The sequence below is a fragment of the Oryzias latipes genome, chromosome 17 (assembly GCF_053564925.1).
Source record: "Oryzias latipes strain Hd-rR chromosome 17, Olatipes_Hd-rR_3.1".
NCBI classification, from domain to species: Eukaryota; Metazoa; Chordata; class Actinopteri; order Beloniformes; family Adrianichthyidae; genus Oryzias; species Oryzias latipes.
In genome coordinates this window covers 20,938,089-20,950,905 of record NC_136253.1, presented here as the reverse complement: position 1 = coordinate 20,950,905, position 12,817 = coordinate 20,938,089, and the positions used below count along the sequence as shown (strand labels likewise).

Below are 12,817 nucleotides of genomic sequence, written 5' to 3'. Positions count from 1 at the left end.
ATAGGAAAGCAGCAAGCTCGGGCATCCTACATCTTATATTGTTCCTACATACTTAGAAGGAGGGTCTAAGGGCCCAGTTTAGCCTGGTCTGTTAAAACTTTTTAGCAAGGCAGGTTTTTTTCAGGACATAATATATTCAATTATTGAAACAATATACATAAAAATGAGTGTTTATAGCAAATCTTTTGGTTACATTTTGTTTTAAAAGGGCAAGACATCACCTACTGTATTTTTAAAAAATCCTAAAACAAATTCTACCAGCTCTGTTGGCAGATCAACTTCACGCACAAAAAGGAAAAAACATCTTGTGTTCCATATTTTTTACTTGTTTGGAGAAAGATGTTTTTTGTAGTATTGAAACCTAACTGAATTTTGTGCAGCCAATGATATTTTTACTAAAAATGCCTCCACATCATTAGAACTGGATTTGCAGCAGCATCCTGCAAGGATATGAAGTACTTCTTCATCTCAACACAAATGTGAAATATTCTGATGCAACCACACTTTTTTTGGCTTCTTTTATCTGCGCTGCAGTGAGGTTCCTTAATGGCGGCGATGCACTTCAACTCTCTGTGCGGCGTTAGTGTTCAGCCACCTTTTCTTTTGTGCAGGGGTCCTGTTGTGTGACAGGCTTTCAGTATTCTAGGTCAGCACTCCAATGTGACTCCTGAATGAAAGGGCAGGCACAGGGATGAGGCAAAAAATAGCAGCTGGGCCTAAAGAGCCAAGCTATGACGAAGACCTGAACGTGTACGCTCCCTGACCTGATTGACCGAAAGAATTGATGGATGATCAGCCAGGTGGACCTGAAAAATGGTTTGTTTCCTTTGATATTTACTCCTGAGACAAATTTTAAAAAAAACAATCCAAAAGGCTAAGTCAATATTGTATTCAAAACATGTTTTAAAAAATGTCTTATTTTTAGACTTCAACAGATGACCAGTAGGGGGGCGCTGTTTTTTTATTGATATTTGAGCATGTAATGAGCCGGTTTAGCTCGTGCTGGTTTGCGGCGCCTTCCGTCCGTGAAACCAGGGTTTGACTCCGGGCTGCTTCCTGTTCCCTTCTCTACTTCTGTGCCGGTCCCAACCCCGGTTGCTTTGAGACGGTTGCGTCAGGAAGGGCATCCGGCGTAAAACATTGCCAAGTTTACCATGCGACTCGTTCGCTGTGGCAACCCCTGATGGGAAAAGCCGAAAGAGAAACATTTGAGCATGTAATATTTCTGGATTATTTGCTGTTAAATGTTTTTCTTTGCCCCTATATCTGTTTTATTAATTAAATAAGTCTTTTTTTTCCCTTTTTTAATCAAAGGAAGGACACTGGTGAGTTAAAATAGCCAATTATTAATGATCAAATCTGACTCTCACATGTGCAGAGGGTTAAAATGTTACACTTAATGTTAACAAAAGATCTTTATGACGGATCAAAGTTATGCACTTAGAAATTATTCTTCATCAGGGAACGTTTTTTTATTCAATTCTTCTCAAAGTTAAATCATCCAATCACAAACTTTTCAAACTAAATCTTCCTGAATTAAAAACAAGAATAATGAAATTGAAAAATTACATCTGCCTAAAAAAAATTCTTTTTCAATTTGCACTACATGTATTTTTTTTAAATTAAAGAAATCTTTTTCATTATATCTTCATTTGAGGATCAAACAAGAGGATTTTCTTTTGATTTTCTTCAAAATTAAATGTAATTAGCAAAGCCGAGACTTATAATTATCTGCTCCGGTCTGTTTGTGTCAGAACATTCACCCCCTGCCAAGTCACACTGCAGCTCCATTTTCAAGAGACTGTCAAAGAACAATAAGCATAGTGTGGCCATGATCTGCATTACACTATGCCCATCATGTTCAGTTCCTTCTGCATCATAAAAGAAGGTTTGGAGGAACTCATCAAGAGGCAGGCTGTAGTGACTTATCTGAAAAGACATGTGCAGAACTCTTGAGAAAAATGATTCTTTCTTGAATCATTTCAGAGTTTAACATGCACGCACTGCCTCTTTTTTTATGCTAAATATGTCGAGTCATTTAATGTACATCTGAACCTCATTCTCCTCACTTCCTGTGGGAGGAAATCACAATGTCACTCTGGGCTCTTTATTACTTTGCCTCCTCACACATGCCCGGGCTGGAAGCGTCGGTTTTCAGGCCGGCTGCCACGTCACCCCCTTTCACGTCGTCTTCCTGGAATTATTCAGAACTTCTCCGCCCCATCTCATCTGCTCGCAAAAGGTGAGATAGCAGAACGTCGGGGAGTAAATGTTCCAAAATGGCTTGCATTAATCCTAAAGCTCAGCATGCGGCCGAGGCGGGAGGGATCAGTCAAACTAGAGATAACAGAGAATTTGTGCAAAGCAGAAAAAACAAAGACTAAATGAGAGGAAAACAGACTGTTTATTGAGGGTGAGACACAGAAATGCAAATCAGTTTGTCTGTGAAAGTGGGAAGGAAATGAAACTGTGAAATACAAAAAAAGTAAGGACGAGTTGCTTTATTTGAGTAACTGCACACCCCAGCTGCAAAAATACTGATTTTAACAGAAGACAGCAACTTGCAGACCACAGAGGAAAAGGTTTATGAGAGAAGGCCTCCAATAATTTTCCATCTACTCAAATTAGAAAGCTAATGTGGCAGCCACAAACATTCTCCTTCTTTCATTTTGTAGCCAACATCTGAGAATTTGATTTGGCTTTCATTCACATTCATAAACACATTCAGGTTAATTCATAACAACATACAGTGTAGTGATAATCTTTGACCTCCTTCTCTAAACTTTGAAGATCGAAAAAAGGAAGTCTCAAATGCTGCAGTCGTTGTAGCTCACCTCTCCTGGCAAATCTCCCACAGGATAAATGTTAAAGGGATGTGAGGGGCTGTAAGCTAGCGGGAGAATGTACACAGATAGATGATGGGAAGTAGGAACGGGCTTACTTTATGCCAATGGTAACGCCCACAATTCAAATTTAAATTTCCGATGGACAATCACCGCTTCACGTTTGTTTTGACTTAAATAAAATCCTACTGTAAACTCCTAAAATATCACAATATTAGAAATCCTGCTTTTAGTAACTGATCATAACAAAAGAAAATATGTTGGCATGAAAAAGTTTTTAAACATTTAAATGGACCCTCATTACTAAATAAATAAATGTCAATTAAACCCCCTTAAGCCTCTGGAAAACAAAATAACAACCACAATGTGCTGTTTTGTCCTTAACTCAACTGGTCATTTCCTGGGCAAATAAAGGTTAAAAAAAAGGAAGTAAGTGATTTTTTATGGGTGACGTCACAGTCACTCAGTCCAGTAATTTATACAATCATTGGGATCAACTGGATTCTCTAAATTTCAGGTGAATTACAACAAAATAGGAAAGTCATTTAGCAACCTGAACTTAAGACATGTTTGATTTTCAGTTCCTTGGCAGCATTTTTGTGTTAAAAATTGATGTTAAATTAAGTTTGTTGGAACTGTGTACCAGAAAAAAAATATATAGTTGTTTTATATTTGACAGAAATAATAATTTGAACAATCCTTTAGCTTTAAAAATCCACTACTGGATCTGGCAAAGCGATGTTTATTGTCCTATTTTTTCCCATGCCACACAAGGGTGCGTGGAAACTTTTCCACTCATGTCATCCGTCTTTAACCTGTGTGTGAAGGATTGCCTCAGATGGCAGAGATGCTGCCACGAGCAAAACCAGGGGAAAAAAATCCAAATCAGCTTTCTGCACTGTCAGCTGCTGCTGGCAGAAATGAAGGGGATGATGGGAATTTTAATAGTAGATGTGATTACGGCTTATAAATAACAATTTCAGCCGCAGTGCATTTAAACTGGGAAGCTCCAAGCTTCCGTTTTAACTAAAATGTGCATGGCACAAGAAAACCAAGGAAAAAAACGCATTTAAAAGCCAATTTACGCAAACAAAAATTGCCACATTTTCATTGAATAAAAAAACGAATTAAGCCATATTAGGATGACTGCCACAATCCTCATCCTCAGGAGTGTTAAAAAAAAACTTCATATTCATCAGGATGCTCTCGCTCGCCCTTTCGCTATCTCACTTGCTTAAAGAGAAAGTCGGGAAGAAGAAGAAGCGCTCTCTTTGTTAAAGCGCGCTCATTCAGTCGTTTTCCTGTACATGGTATCGGAGGGAAAGGACGACAGCAACGCGTCTGACTGACTCCAGTTTGCGTTTCTCTGCGGCAGCTGAATGGATTTAACCTGCTGCGCTCCCTCTCTGTGGTTGCGTCGGAGCGCGCGGACATCCTCGGGATGAGCTGGAGCTTCTCCCTATACGCACGCGGCGCATGCTGGATCATATCCCTAATCCAAGTGAGCGACAGCAGAAAGAAGTTGCTGAGGCTCTCACGAGGACTCTCCGCGGAATTTGTGGGATCCTTGAATCAGAACACTAATTTATTTTGATCATTTTCTTAAAATCGTTGGATTTCAACCTTTTTCGAAGATCGTTTAGTTCTTACAGCAAAAGCAGGTGAGTTTAGTAAGAGTGCAATTTAATAAAAAGTGAGAGTGAACCCCGGTTAGATCCACCTGGAGGACCTTGACAGTGTACCACATCTGCGCAACTTTTCCTTATTTTCTTCCTCTCAGTCTGGAGAGAATGAGGTGTCGCTGGGTGAAGCATGAGCTGTCAGAGAATCAGTCATAGGCGGCTGTTTCTGTCATGGGAGGGGCTCGCCCTCAGCCTGTGGCTGTGCTGCTGCGGCTGGACCTGCGGGGTGACCCCCGCCGGAGCCGCGGCAGCCGGACCAGGCGACAGCGCGCCGCGCTCCCTGGAGTGGCTGCTGTCCGATAAAGGGCCCTTCCACCAGAGTCTGGAGTTCACGGAAGCTCTCGAGAGGTACCAGCAGGGCTTCACAACCAGATACAAGATCTATAGGTAAGACCTGCACATTTGACACATCATGCAATGGGTGAAGCATCTCCTCTTCAAAATCAGGGTTTATATGCTGCCTTTTAATCCCTTTGTGGAGCCGGTTTTTTAAAAACCAAATCAAAGCTTTTTTTTAGAAGGTCACTGCCTCAGAATGACCCTTGTAGCATGAAGGCATCCCCTGATTTCAATGTAAAAGTGTGCAACATTTAGTCTGCTGTTGTCTGTACAGGTATGTGTGCTCACTTTTCAGTGGCACACATTTATCAATCAGTGGATGTAACGTGCTGTGTGGGGTTCAGCTTATTGCCCAAGGACACGCTTAAGTGGAATGCAGAGATCAAACTCCCAACGACTTTTTGGCATCCTCAAATCTGTCAAATATTATTCACATCTAATTCTGCTTTGAAATTCTTTTCATTCATACATAAATATATATTTTATGACTTGATGTTTTGTCCTATGGATTTTAGTTAAAGAGTAAAAGGTTTATTTTTTTCTAGTGGCAAACAACCAGTGGCTCTAATCAAATGGAAAAAGCACCTAGTATGCAACTCAGGCAAATGAATTATTTGCTCTGTTATCCTCTCTCATGAATCTTTTGGACTGCTATGTTTAGTGCAAAATGTTTTTTTCGCCTGCAGCTACAGCCTCACCACAGTCCACTGACACCGACCTCTTTTCCTCTAATTAGTAACAGTAATCGGCAGTTACAAAGAAGCAAGCGGTGCAAGCTGCCAGAGGTGTCAAGCGTTTGTCCTGGCTGGCTGACATGTTTTAATCTGGAGCAGTCGGTCGTGTTTTGTGTTAACTGCAGGCTCGCTTTTTCAACTCTCCAGCTAGTTCTGGAATTAGGGATGCATAAAGATGTCGCTGCAGAAAGAGTTGATGGTCGATTTGTGTTTTTTAACAACGAAAAAATGCAAATTCAAAACTTGGGACGGTTATATTTGAACAAAAATAATTAGATTTTATTCATGTGACAGTATTATTCCATTTGAAATCTTATGTCATCTCAATCTTACATACTTTAATGCGATCAGTATTACATTTGCATTGATTCAAATAAGTAAAATGCACTGTAAATCTATCTTTTGATTCTCTCACTTCTGTCTGTTTTTAGCTCAAAGGTGTCCAAACTTTTCAAAGTGAGTGAAACCTCTAAATATCGGTGAAAGTGTGAGGGCTGGCTTTCCAGCTGGAAATGTTCTAACCACCGTCATAAAATGAAAATGATTGACTAGCATTGATAGATATTAATCAAGTCTTCCCAAAATTACTTTGCTTTTCATAATTGAAGGCCAGGCTAGACTCAAAGAAGCATTTAATGCACAAAACAATATTTCGTTTCATTTGAAACATACTGTAAATGTGGAGGCAAAAATGCTAAATTAGATATTAAATGTAAAACATATTAACATTAAAATAATACTGTTATGTTATTCAGATGTACTAAGTAGTAGTGGTTAAAATGTGTATCTGCACATGGATCTTCTTTACTTTTATTAATAAAGTCACAGAAAGGACAAAAACGCAAACAAAACATTTTACAGCCAACTGCTGTTCATTAAAAATTGCCCGATTTAAAAAATTAAAAAACAGCATTGTTGCCTATTAATTCAGAGTTTTGTTCACAGAGATGTTCTTTAACATGGCTTTAAGAAGCTGAACAAGAGGCTTGTAGCCAAAGGGTCACCGGTTTAAATCCCATGAGCTTGGGTGATGTTGAGACCCATCTTACATTCATGCTGTACTGTAGGTTTGCAGAATTTGTCATACGCAGAAAAATAACTCACACAGCACAAAATTCTGCCTGCCAACTTTGCAAGCCTGTTGCAGAATGCTTCAAAGCCTTACCAAAACCTCCAAGCAAAAGAAAAATTCTGTATGACATTGATCCAAGTCTTTGCTGGTTCATAAACAATCAGACCCATTTCAAGATAATTCCTTTTTTTTTAATTTTCACTTTAACTCTTTAAATTCTTTTACATTCTTTGGACTACTATAACTTTTCAAATATTGATATAAAAAAAATAAAATTCTGAAACGGGAAAAGCAGCCTTGCTCCTATATGCAACACTTTATAGAGTAGTAAAGGGATTATTTAATCAATGTAAAATCAGTGGGATCTGCAGTGTTTCATAAAGCAGCTCCTTGCTGTTATGAAACACTATTTTAGTAATGTGTTGATTCACTGGGATTATGTAAACGGTTATAGAGTAGCAGTATGTCAAGGAACGTGTGTTATTTAGGAGACGTCTTGGGTGTTAAAGGGTTAAGTTTGTGTTGTTTAAGGTTGCCTGAGAAGATCAGCTAGAGTTACTTTGTTTTTGTTTTTTAAAGTTCTGTATATTTGTCTTAATATGACCTTTACACGGCGTGCAATTAGCTCTATCCAATCTGGGTCCTTGAGCAAGAACCTTCATGTTACTTTCTAACTATGTAGCCACAAGGGGGCTCATGTCTGGGTCTCCCTGTGCCGGTTAATTTTGGTCCCAAATCTAACTTTTCTGACTTAATCATTTTTATAGTTTCTTGTGTTCTTAGATCTTGTGTTACAGGTGTGTGTGTGAGAACTAATAAATTTGTAGTCGGGTTGGCTGTTTTATACTCGAGCCTGTTTAAAAGCCATCCAGGTTATTACAGTGCATTGTACATGAGAGAGCCCCTGTGCACTCTGTACATGTAAGCTAAGGTTTTTAGTGCCTCCACTAGCAAATGTTTTGCTCTAGGGTATGTTGACCCGTTAGCATGAGTACAGTAAGGGTTCCCCCTGCCCCATCACGCACTCACCATTTGTTAATGCACATGACAACATTTTCATTTAGCCTGCCATACAGATGAGTATCAAAAAACATACAGACTGCAAGCCAAAAACCCCGGTGCCCTCTGGTAACTGACTAATAAATATATGAATATTGTATGAACAGTTGATGGACAGTTGATGAGGCTCCAACAAGGTCGAAAATAATGTTTTGTCCTAAGTTGTCTGGGGGATTAAGGTAACCTGTTTTCCGCACTATAGGGTGCCTTAGAAAGTATATCGTCATTGAATGGTCTATTTTTAAACTTATGCCTTCGATAAGGCGTATTAGGCAAAATAAAGGAGTCAGAAACAAGTCCATCCGTCAGTCAGACTTAATCAAATGCATTGACAGTAACTCTAGAACTTGTTTGTAACATGCTACATGTTAGCCATGCAAGCGTATTTAGTCTACAATACCTGTAACTCCCAACCTTGTTTGCAACATATAAAAAACAGACTGATACCACTTAAAGAAACTCTACTGTGACTACGCTAACTCCCAACCTGCATTACCTACAGCAGTTTACATTACTAATCAAACTGTTTTTTTTTTTTCTTATTTCAAAACGTTATTTTCATCCACAACCATTTTTACTCTGCACAGAAAAAAATCATGTTTACCAAGTTTTCTGACTCCCAAGATATTTTTATCTTTGACTTGTGAAGAAGAGACTTTCACCTCAACCAGGCTCATGTCCCATATCATCAGCTGCCACTGTTTGTCATCCGATGCCCTTTAGAGACATGTCTTGCTGAACTGTAAGCCATCTCTCTGCCTGCATAACCCCAGTTAATGCACATTTGTCAGTGCGCCGCCTGTCGCTGTGTAAGCCTTCCTTCTCCTCCTGGGAGACCATCAAATCACTGCCGTGAGAAAAACGAGCGACTGAGAAATAATTGGGGTACTGGGACAGAGTGGATGGTGTCATTATAGGCCATCACTGTATCGAAAGGACGGGCAGGAGTGTCCGCTCAGCTGGACGGATGGCTGTTTAGCCTCCAGCTATTCTATCAGCATGCACATGAAGCAAAGGGAGGACCTCTCCAGCCACGGGGTGAAGCAAAAGATACCCCAAAAGAATCTGTCACAAAATGGAGTTCAGCTGTGAATCAAGGTTGTCAAAAAAATCCACAGATTTCAGAATGTTAGTCAATGGTGTTCAAAAGAGGAGAAAATAAATCAGATCAACAAAAACACAAAATAGATGTAGATTTGAAAAACACAAATCTTATAGAACACCTAATCTGTTCTATAATCCCAGAAGGTTTAGTTGGAATCTCAATACAACAAATATTTAATAAATGTGTTTATCTATTGTTGCAGGGTTGCACATTTATTAGTATATGCTACTTTTATGGGTCAGCACTATTTTAACACCCACAAACCTGTCAGCTCATGGAAAGTGACAAAAACGTATTATTAGATGTAAAATAGAATTTGACAGACTTTACAATTGGAAAATAGTGATAATGACCCTTAGGTCAACCGATTCCTGACAGCTTAAGGTCATGGCACAGCACAGCCACTACAAGCATTTTGCACATTTTCCACACATGACATTTTGGTCTTTCATGATACATGAATGATATATGTAATTCCTGAGTGCCTTGCATTCGTTGATGTGCGCAGATGATTTTGGCTGACAGGTCTTTACGTGAATTCAGTTTTGAGCTGTTCAAAATTTTTGGTTGGTTGAAAATTACGCAGTTTTTTTACATTTAGATTTAGTTTATATTCAATTATTATGTAAATTGTGCGTGATTTATGCGAGTTGCATATGTAAATTTACGGCTTTCTACGACCGTTCCGTGTATGTGTAACAGACTTTTTACGCATGTACCACGATATATAACTTTTATACCGTGTATACGGCGCACATATGTTAAAATGAAATAATTGACACGCAAATCACTAATGAATATAAACGGCGCAATAATCACACACTCTTCATGTTCTACGTTGGCATTCACATATGACCAATTTTCATTGTAGCAATATGCGTAAAATGTACATTGTGGCTGTGGGACATTGTCTTTAGGTTGTGTTGGGATCTGTATGGTTTTCCTCTCCAGTTCTGCACAAGCGGGGCGTAGAGTATGATTTCTGGATCTATCTCGCTCTACCAATCCCACCTCTGACTCAGCTGTTGCCCATTCTCACTCATCAGGACTCCAGTTTATAAGCTTCACCCTTTCCTTCCACTAGCTGCCAGACTGTATCGAAGCTATCTTCAGTCTTCTTCTGGATTCTCAGCTTCTGAAATGACCAGCGAGCTCCTCCCAGTCCAGCCCAGACCAGCCTGCCCCAGACCAGTCCGGCATGCCTCAGCTCAACCCAGCCCAGTCCAGCCCCTTCTCCTAATAAGGACTTGTGGTCATATAAACAATTAAAGCATTTGATTGTCTGCCGTTTGCTACTTTGATCCACCAGACAACAGGTTGGGTGTGTTTTCTCCCCATGCCAAGACATCTGCCTGTATATTTGACAGATTTCCACTTTTTCTACAACATTTTTTGAAAATCTCCCACCACATTCATGGATAATGCAAAAAGACCTGTGCACAAACATCTTCATGCACATATGCTGGCAAAGGACAAATGCATCGTCAAACTAATGAGTCATATGTTCTGTAATTCTTAAACAACTTAAGCCTGACATGCTAAAATGGAAATTTAACCAATATTCTGTCGTTTTTCAATTTGTACCTACATTTGTTTTTCACCAAATCTTATTTGAAGGTGGTTTCTGTATGTCAGGTAAATGCAGAGCTTGTTATGAGATTTGAATTGTAAGATTTCGAGAAGAAAAACATTAAAAGATCATCAATGTTTTTCCTTCACAACACGATGCTGTCCTTTCTTTTTTCATCTGTGGAAAAAATTGATAATTTTCTCAATCTGGAAGAGTCAACTCAGAAAGCATGTAAAACAAGCGCACTGATTCCTGTCCTTACTTAGAGCTTTTTGTATTCTCTTTTTTTAAAAGCATGTATTTTTTTTACTCTATAGGACTTTTTCAGACAACTGATGTCTTTGCTGAGATTGGCGAAAGAATAGCATTTTCGCCTTTCACGTTGAGCTTCTCAATTTTCTTGTCTGTAACACTCCACTTCTTCCTTGCGCTTGCCTTAACTGCTACATCCATTTAGTTTTGGTGCAAACAATGTGTGCCACATGCAAATGGAAAAATAAAGGAAAACACATGGATAAAATTAAGTCCATACATGTTCAGACAGTCTCAGCACGCATGGATTGCTATTTCTGGAACAAGCTATGTGAATGCATGGTTCTGTTGTGTACAAATACACAGACATGAAACCAGAATTTCATGCTGTTAAAAGCTCTTGCAGAGGCAAAGCTCTTAGGAAAATTTGCATGACAATCTAAAAATGAGCAACTGTACAGGAATAATTTACAAACACATTGGAGGGAAAATTATCCTGAAATGAAGATGCATTGTTGGTACCTGCATTTGCTTGTTTAAGTGGAGTTACAAAAATTTGGACGAAATTTTGACCATTTCAGGTGATTAAAGTCTTTTTAGATTTTGTTTTGTTCTCCTTTTTTTCTGAAGATGCTGTTTGTAAATTGTTGCTTTGGTGAACTGAAGTGAAAAGCATATTGATTTTCACCTTGTAGTTTAAATACTGTACATGGTAAATTTGCAGAGGAACACAGGACAAACTACACTTCCTGTGGCTCTGCCGGTGCTGGACCCAAATTCCTCCTTAAACATTCCAAAAGGCAAAAACAGGAGTGCTGCTTGGTCAGAGAAATTCCTGTAAGAGAGGTGAACAAATGTCTGCTATTGTTGTGCTTCCAGGGAGTTCGGTCGATGGAAGGTGAACAGCCTGGCTGTGGAAAAGCGAGTCTCTTCAGGAGGCAGCGAAGGTTTGGCCTTGCCACTTGACCCCGACTTCATGCACACCATTCGGCAACTGGGGCGAAGGCCAACCCTCCAGATGATTACAGAGAGTCTAATCAAGAAATATGGAACCCACCTCCTGCTCTCTGCCACTCTGGGAGGTAAAGAGCTTCAAAGCAGGCCAGATCCGCGTGGCTTCTAATGTGATTTTGTCCTGTTATCTTCCTGCTGTGGTTTTACCTTCTGTTGCCATTCAAGAGACACATTTTTTTCTCCTTTTTCTGAATTAGATTCATGCAACTCCCAAAAAGATCATGTGTAAAGCAAAACATGTAAAAGAGGCAGTGAAAAGAGACATTATTTTCATTCTATCCTTTTCTTTTTTTTGGTGCTTTACACTTTAAGGATTCACAAATGGATTTTTCAGTACTTTTCTTGTGAAGTTATTATTTTGAGATGACAAAATAAGAAACACAGGACATCTGTCAAACCTGTATTTAGATAAGAAAAGGAGATAGCATAAAAAAGTTAAAAATCAGGACATGATTGGTTAAACCTTTCTGGGTTTTTTTAGGAAAACAACAAAGGTTAAATGCAGCCAAACAAACACAATGTTAAAAAAATAACTAAATCTTGAAAGTAAAAATAAAGCAAAAAGATGGGGGACAGAACAGAACATAAAGATGAGCAAGACCATGCAGGCAGTTTAGAGAGAAACAACTGACATTAGGTAGTTATAGTGACTGAAGAGGTGCGAAAAGAAGAAGCAGGTGTAAAAATGTAACTGAAGCCAGGTGAGAACAATCAACAGGAAAAATATGTGCAGAGCTGAACAGAGCAAATAATAGAAATCTGAGCAGGACAAAGACAGATAATTGTTTTTAAAAACTAAGTAAAAAAGAAACAACTTTAAAAACCCATTCTTATTAAGAAACTGTGTTTTGAATGTTTTTCAAATGTTCTTGTGGCCTTTTTCTAATGGAGGACATAGGTTATATTGAGAGAATAATAAGCTTACAATTGCATTTCTGAGTATTTTTTATTCAAACTGTGAATCAGAAGCAGACAAAAAATACCATTTGAAAAAGATTATGAAGCAGGAAAAACGCTAGGCAGGCCGAGAGCTCCCAGCTCTCCATTCTAATGCATCCACTTGTAGACAAATAGATCCATGTATGTCTTTGTTTTCCTCGTCCTAACTGGTATCTGGTTCAAAACTTTGCAGCTAGATAGCTCCAGT

General features: G+C 39.0%; 1 protein-coding gene across 1 annotated transcript in view; it reads left to right on the top strand.

Annotated features, from left to right (window-relative positions):
- Window positions 1–4,113: 4,113 nt before the first annotated feature.
- LOC101156849 (BMP/retinoic acid-inducible neural-specific protein 3) overlaps window positions 4,114–12,817 on the top strand; it is a 34,648-nt gene continuing 25,944 nt past the window's right edge. The window contains exons 1-3 of the mRNA XM_023965379.2: window positions 4,114–4,504; window positions 4,624–4,912; window positions 11,536–11,738. Of these exons, the coding sequence (XP_023821147.1) occupies window positions 4,656–4,912; window positions 11,536–11,738 (460 nt within the window). The 5' untranslated portion in view covers window positions 4,114–4,504; window positions 4,624–4,655. The remainder of the gene's footprint in view (window positions 4,505–4,623; window positions 4,913–11,535; window positions 11,739–12,817) is intronic.